Source organism: Rana temporaria, chromosome 5 (assembly GCF_905171775.1).
Source record: "Rana temporaria chromosome 5, aRanTem1.1, whole genome shotgun sequence".
Taxonomy (NCBI): domain Eukaryota; kingdom Metazoa; phylum Chordata; class Amphibia; order Anura; family Ranidae; genus Rana; species Rana temporaria.
In genome coordinates, this window is record NC_053493.1 from 416,768,307 (window position 1) to 416,792,507 (window position 24,201).

The 24,201-nt window shown below is 50.4% G+C and overlaps 1 protein-coding gene across 1 annotated transcript in view; it reads left to right on the forward strand.

The window, feature by feature from the left end:
• The first annotated feature begins 795 nt into the window (after positions 1-795).
• The window catches only part of RBCK1 (RANBP2-type and C3HC4-type zinc finger containing 1), a 57,366-nt gene continuing 33,960 nt past the window's right edge, over positions 796-24,201 (forward strand). Inside the window, exons 1-7 of the mRNA XM_040355182.1 lie at positions 796-1,070; positions 5,717-5,891; positions 8,314-8,448; positions 9,724-9,865; positions 12,054-12,144; positions 19,353-19,623; positions 21,529-21,611. Coding sequence (XP_040211116.1) covers positions 891-1,070; positions 5,717-5,891; positions 8,314-8,448; positions 9,724-9,865; positions 12,054-12,144; positions 19,353-19,623; positions 21,529-21,611 — 1,077 coding nt within the window. The 5' untranslated portion in view covers positions 796-890. The remainder of the gene's footprint in view (positions 1,071-5,716; positions 5,892-8,313; positions 8,449-9,723; positions 9,866-12,053; positions 12,145-19,352; positions 19,624-21,528; positions 21,612-24,201) is intronic.

The following is a 24,201-nucleotide window of genomic DNA, read 5'->3' on the forward strand; positions in this document are numbered from 1 at the left end:
TTATTATTATTATTATTATTATTATTATTAAATAAATTGTTTATTATTTATTTGTTATCTTTGTATTATTTATTAATATTTTATTTATTATGTATTCATTTATATATTGTTTTATTATTTATTATGATTGGTGATTTATGTATTATTATTTTTTACATTTTATTTATTATTATTAATTGTTTATATTATTAATAATTTGTATTTGTTATTTCTGTATTGTATATTTTTTAGTTTTTATTTAATTTAATGTATTATGTTTTTTAGTTAACATTTGCATTTATTATTTAATAATTAATTATTTATTTTTTACTTTTGTCAGTATTTATTATCATGATATATTCTGTCTAGGCACAGAAAGAGGGGTGCAGTACCGGATATGAATTGTAGGTGGCGCTCTAACAATCTCAGGTAGTGTTCCGTAGTAGTAGTCATTGCACTATATGTATATGGGGGTTGCAGTACCGCATTGTGGCCGGCAAGTGGCGCTCACACTCTCTCTTTGATATCCCCTGTTGTATCGTATTGGTCTGTAGTACAAAGTGTGATCAGCAGATGGTGGTGTAGTACCGCGCTGTGGCCGGCAGGTGGCGCGCACATACCCATGTGATGTCTGTCTAATGTACAGTAGGGGGGTGCAGTGCTGAGTGTGTCCGGCAGGTGGCGCGCACATACCCATGTGATGTCTGTCTAATGTACAGTAGGGGGTGCAGTGCTGAGTGAGTCCGGCAGGTGGCGCTCCCTCCCTCTCTGGCGGCGATCCATAGTCTCCGCCATTGTAGTGGACGGACGGTGTAGTACCGCGCTGTGTCCGGTGGGTGTCGCCGTGTTTCTCCCGGGATCCGGAAGTGTCCGGTCTGTCAGCCGATCACAGGGGGCCCCAAAGGACGATAATGGCGGGTGGGGGCCCCTCTCAGCCTCTGCCCACAGTGCTGGTGTCGGTCTTGGCCTGGCGGGAGGGGGCGGGGGACTCTCGGGAGGAACTTCAATTACAACTCAGTGTGGAGCCCGAGAACCCCGGAGACTTCCGCCTGGCTGTCCGCAACCCGGCCCGCGGGCCGACCCTCAACACGGTGAGTGGGGGGGGGGGGGTGTCCTGGGGGCCCTGTGTCCCTGGTTGGGGGGGAGGTGTGTCCTGGGGGCCCCGTGTCTCTGGTGGGGGGGGGGGGGGTGTGTCCTGGGGGCCCCTGTGTCCCTGGTGGGGGTGTGTGTGTCCTGGGGGCCCCTGTGTCCCTGGTGGTGGTGGGGTGTGTGTGTCCTGGGGGCCCCTGTGTCTCTGGTGGGGGTGTGTGTGTGTCCTGGGGGCCCCTGTGTCTCTGGTGGGGGGGGTGTGTCCTGGGGGCCCCTGTGTCCCTGGTGGTGGGTGTGTGTGTCCTGGGGGCCCCTGTGTCTCTGGTGGTGGGTGTGTGTGTGTCCTGGGGGCCCCTGTGTCTCTGGTGGGGGGGGGTGTGTCCTGGGGGCCCCTGTGTCCCTGGTGGTGGTGGGGGTGTGTGTCCTGGGGGCCCCTGTGTCCCTGGTGGGGGGGTGTGTGTGTGTGTGTGTGTGTGTCCTGGGGGCCCCTGTGTCCCTGGTGGTGGGTGTGTGTGTCCTGGGGGCCCCTGTGTCCCTGGTGGTGGTGGGGGTGTGTGTCCTGGGGGCCCCTGTGTCCCTGGTGGGGGTGTGTGTGTGTGTGTGTGTCCTGGGGGCCCCTGTGTCCCCGGTGGTGGGGGGGTGTGTGTCCTGGGGGCCCCTGTGTCTCGTGGTGGGGGTGTGTGTGTCCTGGGGGCCCCTGTGTCCCTGGTGGTGGGGGGGTGTGTGTCCTGGGGGCCCCTGTGTCCCTGGTGGTGGGGGGGGGGTGTCCTGGGGGCCCCTGTGTCCCCGGTGGGGGGAGGTGTGTCCTGGGGGCCCCTGTGTCTCTGGTGGTGGGTGTGTGTGTGTCCTGGGGGCCCCTGTGTCTCTGGTGGGGGGGGGGGGTGTCCTGGGGGCCCCTGTGTCCCTGGTGGTGGGTGTGTGTGTCCTGGGGGCCCCTGTGTCCCTGGTGGTGGTGGGGGTGTGTGTCCTGGGGGCCCCTGTGTCCCTGGTGGGGGGGGGTGTGTGTGTGTGTGTGTGTCCTGGGGGCCCTTGTGTCCCCGGTGGGGGGTGTGTGTGTGTCCTGGGGGCCCCTGTGTCTCGTGGTGGGGGTGTGTGTGTCCTGGGGGCCCCTGTGTCTCGTGGTGGGGGGGGGTGTGTGTGTGTGTGTGTCCTGGGGGCCCCTGTGTCCCCGGTGGTGGGGGGGGGGTGTGTCCTGGGGGCCCCTGTGTCCCCGGTGGTGGGGGGGGTGTGTGTCCTGGGGGCCCCTGTGTCTCGTGGTGGGGGTGTGTGTGTCCTGGGGGCCCCTGTGTCCCTGGTGGTGGGGGTGTGTGTGTCCTGGGGGCCCCTGTGTCTCGTGGTGGGGGTGTGTGTGTCCTGGGGGCCCCTGTGTCCCTGGTGGTGGTGGGGGTGTGTGTCCTGGGGGCCCCTGTGTCCCTGGTGGGGGGGGGTGTGTGTGTGTGTGTGTCCTGGGGGCCCCTGTGTCCCCGGTGGTGGGGGGGGGTGTGTGTCCTGGGGGCCCCTGTGTCTCGTGGTGGGGGTGTGTGTGTCCTGGGGGCCCCTGTGTCCCTGGTGGTGGGGGGGTGTGTGTCCTGTGGGCCCCTGTGTCCCTGGTGGTGGGGGGGGTGTGTCCTGGGGGCCCCTGTGTCCCCGGTGGGGGGAGGTGTGTCCTGGGGGCCCCTGTGTCCCTGGTGGTGGGGGTGTGTGTGTCCTGGGGGCCCCTGTGTCCCCGGTGGGGGGGAGGTGTGTCCTGGGGGCCCCTGTGTCCCCGGTGGGGGGGGGGGTGTGTCCTGGGGGCCCCTGTGTCCCCGGTGGGGTGTGTCCTGGGGGCCCCTGTGTCCCTGGTGGTGGGGGGGAGGTGTGCCCTGGGGGCCCCTGTGTCCCTGGTGGTGGGGTGTGTGTGTGTGTCCTGGGGGCCCCTCTGTCTTGTGGTGGGGGTGGGTGTGTCCTGGGGGCCCCTGTGTCCCTTGCGGTGGGGGGGGGGGGGTGTGTCCTGGGGGCCCCTGTGTCTCTGGTGGTGGGGGGGGGGGGTGTGTGTCCTGGGGGGCCCCTGTGTCCCTGGTGGTGGGGGGGGGGTGTGTCCTGGGGGCCCCTGTGTCCCCGGTGGTGGGGGGGGTGTGTCCTGGGGGCCCCTGTGTCCCCGGTGGTGGGGGAGGTGTGTCCTGGGGGCCCCTGTGTCCCCGGTGGTGGGGGAGGTGTGTCCTGGGGGCCCCTGTGTCCCCGGTGGTGGGGGAGGTGTGTCCTGGGGGCCCCTGTGTCCCCGGGGGTGGGGGGGGTGTGTCCTGGGGGCCCCTGTGTCCCCGGTGGTGGGGGAGGTGTGTCCTGGGGGCCCCTGTGTCCCCGGTGGTGGGGGAGGTGTGTCCTGGGGGCCCCTGTGTCCCCGGTGGTGGGGGAGGTGTGTCCTGGGGGCCCCTGTGTCCCCGGTGGTGTCATGGCGGGGGAACGTGGCGGGGGAACGTGGCGGCGGTGTCATGGCGGGGGAACATTGCGTTGTCATGGCGGGGGAACGTGGCGGCGGTGTCATGGCGGGGGAACGTGGCGGCGGTGTCATGGCGGGGGAACGTGGCGGCGGTGTCATGGCGGGGGAACGTGGCGGCGGTGTCATGGCGGGGGAACGTGGCGGCGGTGTCATGGCGGGGGAACGTGGCGGCGGTGTCATGGCGGGGGAACGCGGCGGCGGTGTCATGGCGGGGGAACGCGGCGGCGGTGTCATGGCGGGGGAACGCGGCGGCGGTGTCATGGCGGGGGAACGCGGCGGCGGTGTCATGGCGGGGGAACGCGGCGGCGGTGTCATGGCGGGGGAACATTGAGGTGTCATGGCGGGGGAACATTGCGGTGTCATAGCGGGGGAACGTGGCGGCGGGGGGACGTGGCGGCGGTGTCATGGCGGGGGGACGTGGCGGCGGTGTCATGGCGGGGGGACGTGGCGGCTGTGTCATGGCGGGGGGACGTGGCGGCTGTGTCATGGCGGGGGGACGTGGCGGCTGTGTCATGGCGGGGGGGCGTGGCGGCTGTGTCATGGCGGGGGGACGTGGCGGCTGTGTCATGGCGGGGGGACGTGGCGGCTGTGTCATGGCGGGGGAACGTGGCGGCTGTGTCATGGCGGGGGGACGTGGCGGCTGTGTCATGGCGGGGGGACGTGGCGGCGGTGTCATGGCGGGGGGACGTGGCGGCTGTGTCATGGCGGGGGGACGTGGCGGCTGTGTCATGGCGGGGGGACGTGGCGGCTGTGTCATGGCGGGGGGACGTGGCGGCTGTGTCATGGCGGGGGGACGTGGCGGCTGTGTCATGGCGGGGGGACGTGGCGGCGGTGTCATGGCGGGGGGACGTGGCGGCGGTGTCATGGCGGGGGGACGTGGCGGCGGTGTCATGGCGGGGGGACGTGGCGGCGGTGTCATGGCGGGGGGACGTGGCGGCGGTGTCATGGCGGGGGGACGTGGCGGCGGTGTCATGGCGGGGGGACGTGGCGGCGGTGTCATGGCGGGGGGACGTGGCGGCGGTGTCATGGCGGGGGGACGTGGCGGGGGAACGTGGCGGCGGTGTCGTGGCGGGGGAACGTGGCGGCGGTGTCGTGGCGGGGGAACGTGGCGGCGGTGTCGTGGCGGGGGAACGTGGCGGCGGTGTCGTGGCGGGGGAACGTGGCGGCGGTGTCGTGGCGGGGGAACATTGAGGTGTCGTGGCGGGGGAACATTGCGGTGTCATAGCGGGGGAACGTGGCGGGGGAACATTGCGGTGTCATGGCGGGGGAACTTGGCGGCGGTGTCATGGCGGGGGAACGTGGCAGGGGTGTCATGGCGGGGGAACATTGCGGTGTCATAGCGGGGGAACGTGGCGGGGGAACATTGCGGTGTCATGGCGGGGGAACGTGGCGGCTGTGTCATGGCGGGGGAACGTGGCGGCTGTGTCATGGCGGGGGAACGTGGCGGCGGTGTCATGGCGGGGGAACGTGGCGGCGGTGTCATGGCGGGGGAACGTGGCGGCGGTGTCATGGCGGGGGAACGTGGCGGCGGGGGAACGTGGTGGCGGTGTCATGGCGGGGGAACATTGCGGTGTCATAGCGGGGGAACGTGGCGGCGGTGTCATGGCGGGGGAACGTGGCGGCGGGGGAACGTGGTGGCGGTGTCATGGCGGGGGAACATTGCGGTGTCATTGCTTCCAGTGTGCTCCTCCTATGTCGGAGTTCTCTTCTCACTTCCTGTGATCTCCCCTCCAGGGACAGCAATTAAAGTTGAACACACCATCTTCCCTTCCCCCGCCTCACCCAAAACAAGAAACTCAGTTTTGGTTGAAGTTCCTCTTTAGTAGAAGTTCTCCTCTCGGGCGGCGGCGTCCATGTTTGTGGTGGGGAAGCTGCGGCGGAGCTCTCTTCTGCTTTCTCTTCCTCCTCACTGCTTCTCCTCTCGGGGTCACCCAGGTGTTTCCAACAGCAGTTATCGGTGGAGTTTCAGCTTGTTATACAGTTTGCCTTCACGTGAGATCTCCCTGCTGTAATTCCCGGCTCTGCTCCTGCATACCCGGGCGTTTTCGGTGTCCCACTCACCGATTTTGGGTGTCCCCGCTTCTCCTATTACATCCGGTGCAAAGATCTCTGAGGGATAGAAGAGTCTTCTCTGTACACCAAACACTGAAGTTCTGGGTGGAATGGTTGATGACTTCTCTTGTTCTCTTGCAGATTGTCGGGGAGTTCCAGCTGAGAGACATCTCGTATGATCTGAGGACCGCGCTGTGTCACCAGCTGACCGTCCTGGAGGATCCCACTACCTGCATGGCCTTCAACTTCGATGATGAGCGGGAGGCCCAGAAGTTTTGGACGGTGGTGAGCAGCTCCCTCAGAGAGGCCCAGAAGGGTGAGTATGCTGAGGGAGGCCGGGGGGTGGTAATAGAGGAGGGTGAGTCCTCCAAGGATGAAAGGTTGAGTGTTTTGGGAAGGCCAAGGATGATTTGTAAAGGGGTGTGAATCCTCCAGGGGAGGCCAAGGATGAAGATGGGGAAGGGTAACTCTTATTCGGGAAGGCCGGGGATGATTTGTAAAGGGGTGTGAATCCAAGGATGAAGATGGGGAAGGGTGACTCTTTTATTCAGGAAGGCTAAGGATGGTGAGAGGGAAGGGCGAGTCCTCTGAGGAAAGCTGGGGATGATGGAGGTAGGAGTGGGTGATGGTGAGTCTGCTGGGGGAGTCCAAAGATGAGGATAGGGCTGGAGACAAAAAATTCTATTTGAATTGAGTTGCGAGGGCAAATCGTTTCTGGTTTTGACCAAATCGATTTTTTTTTCCTATAGGACCGGCACTCCGCGGGCTAGGCCGAAGCCACGGCCTCGCCTAATAAATCTTGCCCGCAGCTCGCCGCAATCCTGGGAAACGCCTTGAGGCCTGGCTAGTAGCTCAGGACTTGACATTTTGAACCCTGAATTAGTTAATTAGCTCATGTTAATTTGTTTCTGGCTACAGGTGTATTGTTAGAGTAATATGAGCATGAGGGGGGAACCTCCTCCTCAACTGTATACAAGACTGGTATTCTGGTTCTAATAAACAGTCCATGTTCAGCAATCAAACGAGTATCGTCTTGTTTTGTGGTTGTTAGCGGTTGGAATGTCTGATATCTAGATTCAGACTGGGAGGAAGCGGCAGATGACGAAAGCACTCAAGCAGAGTGTGGGACGTTTCGTTACGAGGAGTGTAAATCCTCCAAAGGGAGGCCAAGGATGATGATGATGATAGCGGAAGGTGAGTATTGAATTAGAGGTCAAGGTTGATAGGAGAGGCCAGGGAGGGGGAGGCCAAAGATGAGAATGGAGGAGCGTGAAGGGTGAGTCTTCTCGGGGGGAGCTTGAGGATGATGATAGGGGAACGTGAGTCCCCCCGGGGGAGGCCGGAGTTAACTATAGGTAGAGTGAGTCCTTCAGGGAGACCGAGGGTGATGCTAGGAGAGGGGAATGTGAGTCTACTTGGGGATGACAAAGATGAGTATAGAGGAGCCTGAATCCTGGGGAAGGGTATGTCCTCTGAGGGAGGCCGGGGATAATTATAGGGCGAGTCCTTCAGGGAGACCAAGGGTGATGCTAGGAGAGGGGAAGGTGAGTCTACTTGGGGATGACAAAGATGAGTATAGAGGAGCCTGAATCATCTAGGGGAGGTCGAAGATGATGTTGGGGAAGGGTAAGTACTCTGAGGGAGGCCAAAGATGAGAATGGAGGAGCGTGAGTCTTCCCGGGGAGGTTGAGGATGATGATGGGGGATGGTGAGTCCCCGGGGGGGGGCGGAGATAATTATAGGGTGAGTCCTTCAGGGAGACCAAGGATGATGGTAGGAGATGGCAAGGTGAGTCTACTTGGGGATGACAAAGATGAGTATAGAGGAGCCTGAATCATCTAGGGGAGGCCGAAGATGATGTTGGGGAAGGGCAAGTCCTCTGAGGGAGGCCAAAAATGATAGCGGAGGGAGAGTATTCTGTGGGAGACGAAGGTTGTTGATGTTGGGTGAAGGAAATGTGAGTCCTCTGGGGGGAGGCCAAAGATGATGATAGAGGAGTATGAATCCTTCAGGGGAGGCCAAGGAGGATGATTCGCAGTGGGTGAGTATTCCTTGAAAGGTCAAGGTTGAGGCCAATGTTGATGATAGGGGGAGGCAAGAGTGAGTCCTTTAAGGAGGCCAAGCATGATGATAGTGAAGGATGAGTATTAAATGGGAGGCCAAGGATGATGGTAGGGGAGAGAAGGGTGAGTCCTCCAGAAAGACCAGGGATGGTAATAGGGGAGAGTGAGTCTTCTGGAGGAGGCCACTGATCCGAGTCCTCTAGGGATTTGGATGGGGGGGGGGGGGGGAAGGGTGAGTTTTCTGTGGATGAGAGAAGGGAAAGGAAGGCTAAGCTTCGGGTGGAGGCCGGGGATTTTGATTGCGAAAAGAAGAGTACGTTGTCCGGAGATACTGACAAGGAAGGGCGAGTCCTCCACGGAGTCTGGGGATGATGATGATACAGGAGTTGGAGGTAAAAGAGAACCTGTCATTGGAAACCTTGTACCCCTAGACATGTGTCCCAGCTGTCCAATAGGAAACTCTCAGTGCAAGGCAGGGGTTGGCTGTGACTTGGCTACAAGCTCTGTACCGATCCCTGGAAGAGACGGGGAGTGGCCATCTTTTTGCTCTGGTCATGTGACTCCTCTGTCCTTCTCCCCTCTTGAAGGCTACAGACGAATCTGTGAAATTGTCTAGGACTGATGACCAGTGAAGTGTGATTTGTCTTTAGTTATCTGAGAATTTCCTTTTCACAGCCGCAAAAAGTCAGACGGACTTGTCCGGAAGGAAGCCGCCGTTACCCACCAAACCCAGGAGCCCCCCGAATGTTGGAGAACCCCTCTCACCAGAGGCCGATCCCCTTTCCCTGATGGGCAACCTGGGCACTAAGGGTAAGTGGAGAGGCTGTGCGCCAACCTGAACGGTGCAGTGCGTTCCTGGGGTAGGAAAACCTTCTGACCCTTCCCGGAAAGTCTGAAGTGTGTGGAGGGGCGGGGTTATCTGGTATCGGAAGGGGGTGGGGTTGTCTGGTATCGGTTTTCGCATTTTATGTGTGGGTATAAGATGGCATCAGTCACTGTACTGCTTCTCCAGAGCTGTGAATGAAAGAACATGATCCTGGCATCCCTTTAGATGTGCATCTCTGTTTGCCACTGCGTGCTGCAGAACGCCTGTGCTGTCCCGCGATCGGTCCCTGGAGATGAAGAACTGGGAGAGGTGAGTGTAAACACAGCTTCCCTGTTCTTCACTGTGGCGCTGTCATTGATCGTGTGTTCCCTGATATAGGGAAACACGATCAATGACGTCACACGTCCAGCCCCGCCCCTCTACAGTTAGAAACGCATATGAGGTCACACCTAACCCCTTCAGCGCCCCCTAGTGGTTAACTCCCAAACTGCAATTGTCATTTTCACAGTAATCAGTGCATTTTTAATGCATTTTTTGCTGTGAAAATGACAATGGCCCCAAAAATGTGTCAAAATTGTCCGAAGTGTCTGCCATATTGTCGCAGTCTCAAAAAAAAATCGCTGATCGCCGCCATTAGTAGTAAAAAAAAAAAAAAAAAAGTTATTAAAATTCAATAAAACTATCCCCTATTTTGTAAACGCTATACATTTTGCGCAAACCAATCGATAAACGCTTATTGTGATTTTTTTTTTTTTTTACCAAAAATAGGTAGAAGAATACGTATCGGCCTGAACTGAGGAAATATTATATATATATATATATATATATATAATTTTTTTTTTTTGGGGGGGATATTTATTATAGCAAAAAGTAAAAAATATTGCATTTTTTTTCAAAATTGTCGCTCTATTTTTGATTATAGCGCAATAAAAAAAAAACGCAGAGGTGATCAAATACCACCAAAAGAAAGCTCTATTTGTGGGATAAAAAGGACGCCAATTTTGTTTGGGAGCCACGTCGCACGACCGCGCATTTGTCAGTTAAATCGACGCAGTGCGGAATCGCTAAAACTGGCCGGGTCCTTTACCTGCATTTTTGGTCCGGGTCTTAAGTGGTTAAAAAATACACTGGGGCACATCCATTACTATAACGGAGGGGATTGTAGCACACACACGCTCAGTTTCTTAACCACTTTTAAGTTTCCATTACTGAATGTACCCGCAGAGAGCGTCTTCTGAATTCTTTATTCTTTCTTTCAGAGGAGCTGACGGCGCGGCTGAGCCGATGCATAGAGAGCGGAGACCAGAAGCTGGCGGCGCACTATGCGGCTGAGTTGGCCAAGTACAGAGCTTCCACTCAGATTCAGCTAAAACCAACCTGCTACCCGAAATCCGAGATCTGGTGAGTGCGTCTCTACGTTGTCCTCCTGTTTACTCACCAGAACGAGGCGACTTCCGGGTTCGCCGTGTCATACGGGCTGTGGAAGACTTGAATGCAGCGCCATCTGATCTGCCCTACATTATATTCATTGGCGAGACATTGAGGGTCTTTTAGACCAGCGGTCGCCAACCAGTGGTCCACCCTCTAGGGCAGGGGTCTCCAAACTTTCAACAAAGGGCCGGATTACTGTCCTTAAGACTTCAAGGGGGTGTCGTTGGACCCCATCAATGGTGTCATCTGCCCCCATCATTGGGAGGAAATTCTGCCCCCATCATTGGGAGGAAATTCTGCCCCATCAATGGTGTCATTGGGAGGAAATTCTGCCCCATCAATGGTGTCATTGGGAGGAAATTCTGCCCCATCAATGGGAGGAAATTCTGCCCCATCATTGGGAGGAAATTCTGCCCCATCATTGGGAGGAAATTCTGCCCCATCATTGGGAGGAAATTCTGCCCCATCATTGGGAGGAAATTCTGCCCCATCATTGGGAGGAAATTCTGCCCCATCATTGGGAGGAAATTCTGCCCCATCATTGGGAGGAAATTCTGCCCCATCATTGGGAGGAAATTCTGCCCCATCATTGGGAGGAAATTCTGCCCCATCAATGGGAGGAAATTCTGCCCCATCAATGGGAGGAAATTCTGCCCCATCAATGGGAGGAAATTCTGCCCCATCAATGGGAGGAAATTCTGCCCCATCAATGGGAGGAAATTCTGCCCCATCAATGGGAGGAAATTCTGCCCCATCAATGGGAGGAAATTCTGCCCCATCAATGGTGTCATTGGGAGGAAATTGTGCCCCATCATTGGGAGGAAATTGTGCCCCGCCATTGGGAGGAAATTGTGCCCCGTCAATGGTGTCATTGGGAGGATATTCTGCCCCGTCAATGGTGTCATTGGGAGGAAATTCTGCCCCATCTTTGGGAGGCATTTCTGCCCCATCATTGGTGTCATTGGGAGGAAATTCTACCCCGTCATTGGTGTCATTGGGAGGCAATTTTCCCCCGTCATTGGTGTCATTGGGAGGCAATTCTGCCCCGTCATTGGGAGGCAATTCTGCCCCGTCATTGGGAGGAAATTCTGCCCCGTCATTGGGAGGAAATTCTGCCCCATCATTGGTGCCAATGAATAAAAAAGCACCCCAAGGGCCGGATTAAATCAAGCAAAGGGCCACATCTGGCCCCCGGGCCGCAGTTTGGAGACCACTGCTCTAGAGCAGGGGTCTCAAACTGATGGCCCTCCAGCTGTTGCGAAACTACAAGTCCCATGATGCATTGCAAGGCTCACAGATACAAGCATGATTCCTACAGGCAGAGGCATGATGGGACTTTTAGTTTTGCAACAGCCGGAGGGCTGTCAATTTTGAGACCCCCTGCTCTAGAGTCTAGATCCAGCTGGCCTCACTTTTTAGTGTGGTCCCACCGGGACTCCCCATAGGGGAAGAGTTCCTGGCGGGAGATGGCAGCAGAGATCCCGATCAGTGCAGGATGCTGAACGCTGGCCCACCATGGCTGAGGATCCTGGTTGGACTGAGCCGGGACCTTCCAACCCCTGCATCGGAGCCCTGGGGGGTAGTCAGGGCAGAGGGAGGGGACGGGCTGACAATCACAAGTGAGGACACTGGCAGAGGACTGAGCTATCCTGCTGGTTTTGGAGCATTTAGTTTTCATTAGATCACAATTCACAGAGCCTTTTCAGAGCGGCTCTGTGCCTTGTGATCGCTGTGAACCAATCGGAGCAATGACAATTGTGAACATGTCCCTCCCCCTTCTGCCACCAATCACATCCATCTGACGCTCTGCCACAGGCAGCAACAATGCCAACACCGCTCTGGTATGTCCCCATTGGTCAGCGCAGCCATGTGACCCTGCTAACCAATGAGAAGCGCATCTGAGGTTTCTTTTTTCCAGGAAGGTATTCCAGAAGAAAGAAGTGCTTCCCATTGGTCAGTGCAGTCATGTGGTCACGCTTACCATTACAAACAATGGGTTGATGCTCAATCCAGGGCTGTGTATGAACTGCTACACCGGCAGCACAAGACAAGGCCAAGAAACATAAAATTTTACATGTATATCTGCTTTTAAGAGGAGAGATATTTCTGGTGTTGTGGGCGGGTCATTGTGAGTACTAACGTCTCTTCTCCCCTGCAGCATGAAGGTCGCAGTGGAAGACGCCAAGGCCTCTGTGAATATCACCACATATGTGTACGGTCACACTACCATAGCCATGCTGAAGCAGCAGGTTAGTGCGTGGTCGGGGGGGGGGCGCTACTGGCACTCCATGTAATTCAGCCACATGTTTAACTGCCCTGAATATACCCGCTGCATCCCCCATTGCTTTGTTCTCTTTGGAGTCACCCCCTTCCTGCTCAGGCCAATTTTTGTCTTTCAGCGCTTTGAATGGCAATTGTATTGACATTACAACACTTAACCCATATGAAGTTTTTATCATTTTTTCACACAAATATAACTGTATTTTTATTTATGTTTTTTGTTGATGGTATTTGATCACCACTGGAAATTTTTTATTTTTTTATAATTTTTTTGGGCTAAATAAAGGAAAACATTTTTTTTTTTTTCCAGGACAGTACACATATCCCCATATGACCCCCTTCTTTTTTTATTTATTTATTTTTTAAACATACTTTCCCCAGTGCAGTGCAAAGTTGTCATATAACTGGTGTGGCGGTGCTCAGGGACACTGACTACTGATAGATAGATAGATAGATAGATAGATAGATATATAGATATATATATATATATATATATATATATATATATATATATATATATATATATATATATATATATATATATATATATCTCTATCTATCTATTAGTGCTGTCAAGCGATTAAAATTTCTAATCGCGATTAATCGCATTAATGTCATAGTTAACTCACGATTAATCGCGCGATTAAGGAGGTTCACCCTTTAAAACATTTTTTTTTTTGTTTTCTTATTTTTTTTTTATTTTTTTTATAATATTAAATTGTGTTTTTTTATTTTTTTACATTTTGATCACTTTTATTGCTGTCACAAGGAATGTAAACATCCCCTGTGACAGCAATAGGTGGTGACAGGTACTCTTTATGGAGGGATCGGGGGTCTAAAAGACCTCCGAGCCCTCCTTTGCACTTCAAAGTATTCAGATCGCCGAAAACGGCGATTCTGAATACTGTGTACTTTTTTTTAAATCCGGCGCCATTGGCAGCCGAGAAACCCGGAAGTGACGTCATGACGCCGCTTCCGTGGTTTCAATGCGGAGACTGAATCAAAGCCGCTTACGGCTTAGTGTCAGTCTCCGCCTGAACACAGAACGCGGCGAATGGAGGATCGGGTCTCCCGGTGGGACGGGAGGCCCGGTCAGAGCGGCGGGAGGGGGGGGATGTCCCCTCCGGCATAACAACCGAGCGGCTTTTAGCCGCATCGGTTGTTATGTTTGGATAGCCGATCGCCCGCTCTAAACAACGGTATAACCCCCGAACGTTAATCGCGCGATAAAAAAATTGACGGCGTTAACATGGGTTTGTGTTAACGCCGTCAATAACGCGTTTAACTGACAGCACTAATATATATATATATATATATATATATATATATATATATATATATATATATATATATATAATATACACAAAAATTATGGCAACACTGTACTGCTCTGGTCATAGTGTGCAATAAAAAAAAAAACACCAAAAAATAATAAATAAAAAAAAAAAAACGAATAAATTATTTTTATAGTTATTTAAATAAAAACAAAAAATTCTAATTTTTTTTTTCCCCATTTCTAAAATATTTTTAATTTTTTATATATATATATATATATATATATATATATATATATATATATATATATATTAAAAATATTTTAGTAATGGGGAAAAAAATAGAATTTTTCGTTTTTATTTAAATAAAAAAAAGAATAAATTATTTTATAATTTATTATATATTTTTTTTTTTTTTATTATTGCACACTATGACCAGAGCAGTACAGTGTTGCCTTCGTAACCTTGTACTACTCTGGGGAGGTGATCAGGATTTTTTATTTATTTTTTTACACACTATGATTGCTTATACCAGTGAGGTTCACTGTTATAAGCAACCGTTTTTTTTCTTAATCAAATCCGTACATTCAGTATTGTGATTGGCTGCGATTGGTCAAAGCTAATTCAATGGTACAGATGGTCTGTTGTTGGTCCTGTCTGTACCATGTGATCACTGTGACCAATCACAGAGATTAACACAATACGACGCAAGGAATGGTTCATCAATGGAAGCCATCCATTGTGTACAATTTTGTCATTTGATCTGCTGTGATTGGTCACAGCGATGGAAATACAAAAAGAGGGGGGGGGGTGGGACCCTAGGGGTAGCCCCAGGTCAGACTTTAATGGCACAGTAAACAATGAGGATATGGAAAAATATATTCTTTAACCACTTTAGACCCGGACCTTTAGGCAGCTAAAGGACCCGGCCAGTTTTTGCAATTCGGCACTGCGTCGCTTTAACAGACAATTGCGCGGTCGTGCGACGTGGCTCCCAAACAAAATTGACGTGCTTTTTTCCCCACAAATAGAGCTTTCTTTTGGTGGTATTTGATCACCTCTGCGGTTTTTAGTTTTTCCGCTATAAACAAAAATAGAGCGACAATTTTTAAAAAAATGCAATATTTTTTACTTTTTGCTATAATAAATATCCCCCAAAAATATATATAAAAAAATTATTTTTCCTTAGTTTAGGCCGATACGTATTATTCTACCTATTTTTGGTAAAAAAAATCGCAATAATCGTTTATCGATTGGTTTGTGCAAAATTTATAGCGTTTACAAAATAGTGGATAGTTTTATTGTATTTTTATAATTTTTTTTTTTTTTTTTACTACTAATGGCGGCGATCAGCGTTTTTTTTTTTTTTTTTTTTTTCGTGACTGCGACATTATGGCGGACACATCGGACAATTTTAACACATTTTTGGGACCATTGTCATTTTCACAGCAAAAAATGCATTAACCACTTCCATACTGGGCACATATACCCCCCTCCTGCCCAGGTGAAATTTCAGCTTCCGGCACTGCGTCGCTTTAACTGACAATTGCGCGGTCATGCGACGTGGCTCCCAAACAAAATTTACGCCCTTTTTTTCCCAACAAATAGAGCTTTCTTTTGATGGTATTTGATCACCTCTGCGGTTTTTATTTTTTGCGCTATAAACAAAAAAAAGCAACAATTTTGAAAAAAAATTCAATATTTTTTACTTGTTGCTATATTAAATAGCCCAATTTTTTTTTTCCAATTTTTTTTTCTCAGTTTAGGTCGATACGTATTCTTCTACATATTTTTGTTAAAAAAAAAAAATCGCAATAAGTGCTTACAAAATATGGGACAGAATTATTATTATTATTATTATTTTTATTATTATTATTTTTATTTTTTTTTACTAGTAATGGCGGCGATTTTTAATTTTTTTTTTATTGGGACTGCGACATGGCGGACACATCGGACACTTTTGACACATTTTTGGCGCCATTCACATTTATACAGCAATCAGTGCTATAAATATGCACCAATTACTGTATAAATGTGACTGGCATTAAAGGGGTTAACACTAGGGGGTGAGGAAGGGGTTAAATGTGTACCTGTATTGTGTTCTAACTGTGGGGGAAGGGGGGTGGCTGGGGGGGTGACCGATCTGTGTCTCTATGTACAAGGGACACAGATCGGTCTCCTCTCTCCCTGACAGCACCGCTGTCTGTGAGAGCCGGCAATGAGAAATGATCTCATATGTAAACATATGAGATCATCTCTCATTGGCCGCACAGATCGCCTAGGAAACGGCCACTCCGATTGGCCATTCACGGCGATCTGTGATTGGCTGTGTCCAAGGGACACGGCCAGCACAGCAGTTCCCCGCTGCGCGCGGGGAACGCGGAAAGGGGCGGACGTCAAATGACGGCCCCCCAGAGAAGTAGAACCACCCTGCGGCCGTATATCGTCGTCCGGCGGCCGTCGGGAAGTGGTTAAAAATGCACTGATTACTGTGAAAATGACAATTGCAGTTTGGGAGTTAACCACAAGGGGGCGCTGAAGGGGTTATGTGTGACCTCATATGTGTTTCTAACTGTAGGGGGGCGGGGCTATAGGTGTGACGTCATCAATTGCGTATCCCTATATTAGGGAACACACAATCGATGACGGCGCCACAGTGAAGAACGGGGAAGCTGTTTTTACACACGGCATGTCACTGAGAGGACGTACAGGTACGTGCCTGTGCCCAACCGTGCCATTCTGCCGACGTATATGTGCAGGAGGCGCTCCTTAAGCGGTTAATAAGACCTAGACACATGCATGGTATTCAAAAGGACATACAAAAATGTTAAAAAAATTATATACAGGCCGTCCCCGAGTTACGAACGGGTTAGGGACTGTAGGTTTGTTCTTAAGCCAAATATGTTCAAAAGTCAGAACAGCATGCGCAGAACGGCAGATACGTCGTTTTCCGATGGTCCGTCGAAAAGGTCCCGTCGAATGTGCCCACCGTCGAAAAGTGACCACGCAGCCTCCCGTAAGTAGGAGTCGTTCGCAAGTCGGATATTCGGAACTCGAGGACTCCCTGTATATGAAACTACATATTATGTATTGTCTCAGTGTTGTTTGTATATAAAAAATAAAAAAGATCTGATTTAAAAAAAAAAAATGACGGTGATCATCGATTTTTTTTTTTTTTTTTTTTTTTTTTTTTTTTTTTTTTTTTTTTTTTATAATCGGGACTGCGACATTGCAGCGGACAGATCAGACAACTTTTTTTTTTTACACTGTTTTGGGACCATTGACAATTATGCAGCGAACAGTGCTAAAAAAATAGCCACGGATTACTGTATAAATTTCACTGGCAGGCAGGGGCGGACTGACAACTCATGGGGGCCCCCCGGGCAATAGAAGATTATGGGATTTTTACATACTGTCCCTGGTTTTACTGAGCCTGGCAACCCTTGTGGGGCCCCCTAGAGGCATGGGGCCCTCGGGCAGTGCCCGAGTGACTCAATGGTCAGTCTGCCCCTGCTGGCAGGTAAGGGGTTAACACTAGGGGGGGCATTCAAGGGGTTAAATGTGTGTCATAGGGAGGTGTTTCTAACTGTGGGGGGGAGGATGGGACTTGCCTGGTGGAGAAGACCGATTGTTGTTCCTAAGTAGTAGGAACAACAGATCGCTCTCCTCGCCCCTGACAGGGCAGAGATCTGTCCATTTGCATGGGCAGATCACCGTTCTGTCCTCCTCAGGAGCCAATCACGGGTAGCCGCCGGACATCACGGCCGCCAGCCACACACACACATTGGCTGCCCCCTATGCTCTTTTTTTTTTTTTTAAGCGCTCGCCGTACAACTACGGCGATTCGCGCAGGAGTGCCATTCTGTCACCGTCAATAGGCTGCGGGCGGCAAGGGGTTAAAGTGTGTAAAATATAGGATACCGACGCTTGTTACTGTTTTACGGGCACATGCCATTTTAAGGCTTGCCATGTTGGTTATCTATTTACTCGGCGTAACCTCATCTTTTACCCGAAAATGACTTTTGTTGTATTTAAATTTTTTGTGTGCCTGAGAGGAGAATGTATTTTCACCTTCATACATGTAACATACGTGTCTCTATTAGATTTACTGTCACTTTTGATGTCTTTTCCCATTTTTACATACAGTGCCTTGAAAAAGTATTCATACCCCTTGAATTTTTCCACATTTTGTAATGTTGCAACCAAAAATGTAAATTTTATTTTATTGGGATTTTATGTGATGGATCAACACACAGTGTCACATAATTGTGAAGTGGAAGGAAAATGATACAAATAAATATGTGAAAAGTGTGGGGGGGAGGGGGCATTTGTATGGCGCCCCCCGGAGTCAATACTTTGTAGAACCCCCTTTCTCTACAAGTTTTTTTGGGGGTGTCTCTACCAGCTTTGCACATCTAGAGAGGAACATTTCTGCCCCATTCTTCTTCTCTGTAAAATATCTCAAGCTCTGTCAGATTGGATGGAGAGCGTCTGTGATGAGCAATTTTCAAGTCTTGCCACAGATTCTCAATGTGATTTAGGTCTGGACTGTGACTGGGCCATTCTAACACATGAATAGGCTTTGATGTAAACCATTCCATTGTAGCTCTGGCTGTACTTTAGGGTCGTTGTCCTGCTGGAAGGTGAACCCCCCCCCCCCCCCCCCCCCCCCCCCCGGTCTCAAGTCTTTTACAGACTCTAACAGGTTTTCTTCTAAGATTGTCCTGTATTTGTCTCCATCCATCTTCCCATCAACTCTGACCAGCTTCCCTGTCCCTGCTGAAGAAAAGCATCCCCACCACAAGATGCTGCCACCACCATGTTTCACAGTGGGGATGGTGTGTTCAGGGTGATGTGCAGTGTTGGTTTTCCGCCACACATAGCGTTTTGCTTTTAGGCCAAAAAGTTAAATGTTGGTGTCATGTGACCAGAGCCCCTTCTTCCACATGTTTGCTGTGTCCCCTCCCCCACATGTTTGCTGTGTCCCCTCCCCCACATGGCTTCTCACAAACTACAAACAGGACTTCTTATGACTTTCTTTCTCCAATGTCTTTCTTCTTGTCACTCTTCCATAAAGGGCAGATTTGTGGAGAGACCACTAATAGTTGTCCTGTGGACAGATTCTCCCCCCTGAGCTGTGGATCTCTGCAGCTCCTCCAGAGTTACCATGGGCCTCTTGGCTGCTTCTCTGATGAATGCTCTCCTTGCCCGGCCCGGTCAGTTTAGGTGGACGGCCATGTCTTGGTAGGTTTGCAGTTGTGCCATACTCTTTCCATTTTCCGATGATGGATTGAACAGAAGCTCCGTGAGATCCTCAAAGCTTGGGAGATTTTATTATATAACCTAACCCTGCTTTATACTTCTCCACAACTTTATCCCTGACCTGTCTGGTGTGTTCCTCTGCCTTCATTATGCTGTTTGTCCACTAAGGCTCTCTAACAAACCTCTGAGGGCTTCACAGAACAGCTGTATTTATACTGAGATCAAATGACTCACAGGGGGGACTCTATTTACTAATCAGGTGACTTCTGAAGGCGATTGATTCCTCTAGATTTTAGTTATCTGAGTAAAGGGGGCTGAATACAAATGCCCCTCCCCCCAACACTTTTCACATATTTATTTGTAAAAAAAAAATTGAAAACCATTTATCATTTTCCTTCCACTTCACAATTATGTGACACTTTGTGTCTCTCACATAAAATCCCAATAAAATACATTTACGTTTTTGGTTGTAACATGAGAAAATGTGGAAACGTTCAAGGGGTATGAATACTTTTTCAAGGCACAGTACTTGCTGTTCCATATTTTTAAGGCAGTGATTTCTATTTGCGAGTTTTCCTACTAGTGTCCGCTGGGCAGCGTAGTCCGCATCCATGACCACCTCCCTTCTGCTGCCTTTTCAGATTTTCAAGGATTATCAGTTCCACCCCAGTATTCAGCGCTGGATCATTGGCCAATGCCTGTGCTCCGATGATCGGACGGTCATGTCTTATGGTATTCGGAGAGACGGAGACACGGCATTCCTCTACCTGCTGGGGGCCAAACAGGCGAAGCTGACACCCCAAGACTTGTACAACAGCAGCATCTATCCGGGGCCGTCGCAATTGGTGGCTTCGGGCCTGGAGGATCAACGTCACTCCAAAACCCTCCCCAGCCGGCCCAATCCAAAGCCAGGTGATTGTTTATTATCACCTTCAATGCTGAATATTTTGATATATATATATATATATATATATATATATATATATATATATATATATATATATATATATATATATATATATATATATATTCGCTCTTCTATAATCTCTTCTCTCTCTCGCTCTTTCTCTCTCGCTCTCTCTCTCGCTCGCTCTTCTCTCTCTCTCGCTCGCTCTTCTCTCTCTCTCGCTCGCTCTTCTCTCTCTCTCTCGCTCGCTCTTCTCTCTCTCTCTCGCTCGCTCTTCTCTCTCTCTCTCGCTCGCTCTTCTCTCTCTCTCTCGCTCGCTCTTCTCTCTCTCTCTCGCTCGCTCTTCTCTCTCTCTCTCTCTTTGCGCTCTCTCTCTCTTTGCGCTCTCTCTCTCTTTGCGCTCTCTCTCTTTGCGCTCTCTCTCTTTGCGCTCTCTCTCTTTGCGCTCTCTCTTTCTCGCTCTTCTCTCTCTCTATATATATATATGTGTGTGTGTGTGTGTGTGTGTGTGTGTGTGTGTGTGTGTGTGTGTGTGTGTGTGTGTGTGTGTGTGTGTGTGTGTGTGTGTATATATATATATGTGTATATATATATATATATATATATATATATATATATATATATATATATATATATATATATATATATATATATATATAATGATACATGTATTTATATTTTTATATATAGATATAAAAATAAATAAAATGTATTATATATGTATATTTTATTGTATTATACATTTTATATATAATACATTTTATTTATTTTTCTATCTATCTCTAAAATTGTATTTATATTTTATTTATTTTTAGATTTATACTTTGTTTTTATTACAGTATTTGTATTATTTTGCAGTGATGTACAGAGATCATATAATTTTTTTTTTTAATATCTTTGTATATTTTTATTATTACATTTTATTTATTTTTACGTTTATGCTTAGTATTTATTTTAAGATATTTATTATTTGTATTCTGCAGTGCTGTACAGGGATCACTGAGCCAGTCACATCATTTTATCTGTACCAGAGGAGCTCACACTCTAATGTCCCGTCCCCCCCACACACACATTATTATTATTATTATTATTATTGTTATATATATATATTAATATCGATTTTTGGCAAAATCTGAATTTATTTGACCTACCAACTCGATTTTTTTTTTTTTTTTAATCAAATCGATTTTTTGCACAGCCCTAATATATATATATATTAGGGCTGTGCAAAAAATCGATTTGATTTAAAAATTGAGTTGGTAGGTCAAATCGATTCAGATTTTGCCAAAATCTATTTTTATTTTTTTATGTCCCCCAGGACTGGCGCTGACACTGCGCCGGTCCTGAGGAGCTGCGGGCAGGAGTTTTTAGGCGAGGCCGTGGCATCTGGTTAGTCCGTGAGGCCGGACAAGGCCGCAGCTCCACAGGACCGGTGGGGTGTCCATCAAAAAAAAACTTGAGTCGAATCGTAAATCAAGTTTTTTTTATTAATTTTTTTTTTTATATAAAAAAAATCGCAGATTTTTTAAGGGAAAAAAATCGCCCCAGCTCATATCTATGTATGTATCTCTGACATATACCATAGTGCTCTCTATAGACTTGTGTGGGGGAAGGGAGGCGAGGGATCGGTTCTCTGTGAGAAGGGGGGGGGGGGGTTGCTGAATGGAATTGAGAAGTGATAGTATGAAGGTGATTGGCCGCCTTGCACAGCGCAGACACCATTGGAGACGATAAGGAAGTGGTGTGAAGTTTCGGAATTCCCCGACCTGTATATACATTCCTTGCAGGTTCCTCGTCTGACACAATAAACCTGTTTTTCCTGCCTGGCGTCGGGCCAAAGTCTGAGTCTCGAAGTGTCATGAATATCCTTTCCTGGATTCCGGGCTAATTGGAGTATTTTTGTTTCCTAGTCTCCAATACCTTCAGGCCAGAGAACATGGATACAGGGGGCCTCCCGAATCTCACCCGCAATGCTCCACCTTCACCTGTCCAGGTATGTAGGTGTGTGGGTCGACTGTCCAGGTGTGTGTGTGTGTCGACTGTCCAGGTGTGTGTCGACTGTCCAGGTGTGTGTCGACTGTCCAGGTGTGTGTGTGTGTGTGTCGACTGTCCAAGTGTGTGTGTGTGTGTGTGTGTGTGTGTGTCGACTGTCCAGGTGTGTGTGTGTGTGTGTGTCGACTGTCCAGGTGTGTGTGTGTGTGTGTGTCGACTGTCCAGGTGTGTGTCGACTGTCCAGGTGTGTGTCGACTGTCCAGGTGTGTGTGTGTGTGTGTCGACTGTCCAGGTGTGTGTGTGTGTGTGTGTGTCGACTGTCCAGGTGTGTGTGTGTGTGTCGACTGTCCAGGTGTGTGTGTGTGTGTCGACTGTCCAGGTGTGTGTGTGTGTGTCGACTGTCCAGGTGTGTGTGTCGACTGTCCAGGTGTGTGTGTGTGTGTGTGTGTCGACTGTCCAGGTGTGTGTGTGTGTGTGTGTGTGTCGACTGTCCAGGTGTGTGTGTGTGTGTGTGTGTGTGTCGACTGTCCAGGTGTGTGTGTGTGTGTGTGTCGACTGTCCAGGTGTGTGTGTGTGTGTCGACTGTCCAGGTGTGTGTGTGTGTGTGTCGACTGTCCAGGTGTGTGTGTGTGTGTGTCGACTGTCCAGGTGTGTGTGTCGACTGTCCAGGTGTGTGTGTGTGTCGACTGTCCAGGTGTGTGTGTGTGTGTGTGTGTGTGTGTGTGTGTGTGTGTGTCGACTGTCCAGGTGTGTGTGTGTGTCGACTGTCCAGGTGTGTGTGTGTGTCGACTGTCCAGGTGTGTGTCGACTGTCCAGGTGTGTGTGTGTGTGTCGACTGTCCAGGTGTGTGTGTGTGTCGACTGTCCAGGTGTGTGTGTGTGTGTCGACTGTCCAGGTGTGTGTGTGTGTGTCGACTGTCCAGGTGTGTGTGTGTGTCGACTGTCCAGGTGTGTGTGTGTGTGTCGACTGTCCAGGTGTGTGTGTGTCGACTGTCCAGGTGTGTGTGTCGACTGTCCAGGTGTGTGTGTGTGTGTGTCGACTGTCCAGGTGTGTGTGTGTGTGTGTGTGTGTGTCGACTGTCCAGGTGTGTGTGTGTGTGTGTGTGTGTGTGTGTCGACTGTCCAGGTGTGTGTGTGTGTGTGTGTCGACTGTCCAGGTGTGTGTGTGTCGACTGTCCAGGTGTGTGTGTGTCGACTGTCCAGGTGTGTGTGTGTGTGTGTGTGTGTCGACTGTCCAGGTGTGTGTGTCGACTGTCCAGGTGTGTGTGTGTGTCGACTGTCCAGGTGTGTGTGTGTGTCGACTGTCCAGGTGTGTGTGTGTGTCGACTGTCCAGGTGTGTGTGTGTGTCGACTGTCCAGGTGTGTGTGTGTGTGTCGACTGTCCAGGTGTGTGTGTGTGTCGACTGTCCAGGTGTGTGTGTGTGTCGACTGTCCAGGTGTGTGTGTGTGTCGACTGTCCAGGTGTGTGTGTGTGTCGACTGTCCAGGTGTGTGTGTGTGTCGACTGTCCAGGTGTGTGTGTGTGTCGACTGTCCAGGTGTGTGTGTGTGTGTCGACTGTCCAGGTGTGTGTGTGTGTGTGTCGACTGTCCAGGTGTGTGTGTGTGTGTGTCGACTGTCCAGGTGTGTGTGTGTGTGTGTGTGTGTGTGTGTGTGTGTCGACTGTCCAGGTGTGTGTGTGTGTGTGTGTGTCGACTGTCCAGGTGTGTGTGTGTGTGTGTGTGTGTGTGTGTGTGTGTGTGTGTCGACTGTCCAGGTGTGTGTGTGTGTCGACTGTCCAGGTGTGTGTGTGTGTCGACTGTCCAGGTGTGTGTCGACTGTCCAGGTGTGTGTGTGTGTGTCGACTGTCCAGGTGTGTGTGTGTGTCGACTGTCCAGGTGTGTGTGTGTGTCGACTGTCCAGGTGTGTGTGTGTGTCGACTGTCCAGGTGTGTGTGTGTCGACTGTCCAGGTGTGTGTGTGTGTGTGTCGACTGTCCAGGTGTGTGTGTGTGTGTGTCGACTGTCCAGGTGTGTGTGTGTGTGTGTCGACTGTCCAGGTGTGTGTGTGTGTGTCGACTGTCCAGGTGTGTGTGTGTGTGTCGACTGTCCAGGTGTGTGTGTGTGTGTGTGTGTGTGTGTCGACTGTCCAGGTGTGTGTGTGTGTGTGTGTGTGTGTGTGTGTCGACTGTCCAGGTGTGTGTGTCGACTGTCCAGGTGTGTGTGTCGACTGTCCAGGTGTGTGTCGACTGTCCAGGTGTGTGTCGACTGTCCAGGTGTGTGTCGACTGTCCAGGTGTGTGTGTGTCGACTGTCCAGGTGTGTGTGTGTGTGTGTGTCGACTGTCCAGGTGTGTGTGTGTGTGTGTCGACTGTCCAGGTGTGTGTGTGTGTGTGTGTGTGTGTGTCGACTGTCCAGGTGTGTGTGTGTGTGTGTGTGTGTCGACTGTCCAGGTGTGTGTGTGTGTGTCGTTTGTCCAGGTGTGTGTGTGTGTGTCGTCTGTCCAGGTGTGTGTGTGTGTGTGTGTGTCGACTGTCCAGGTATGTGTGTGTGTGTGTGTGTCGACTGTCCAGGTGTGTGTGTGTGTCGACTGTCCAGGTGTGTGTGTGTGTCGACTG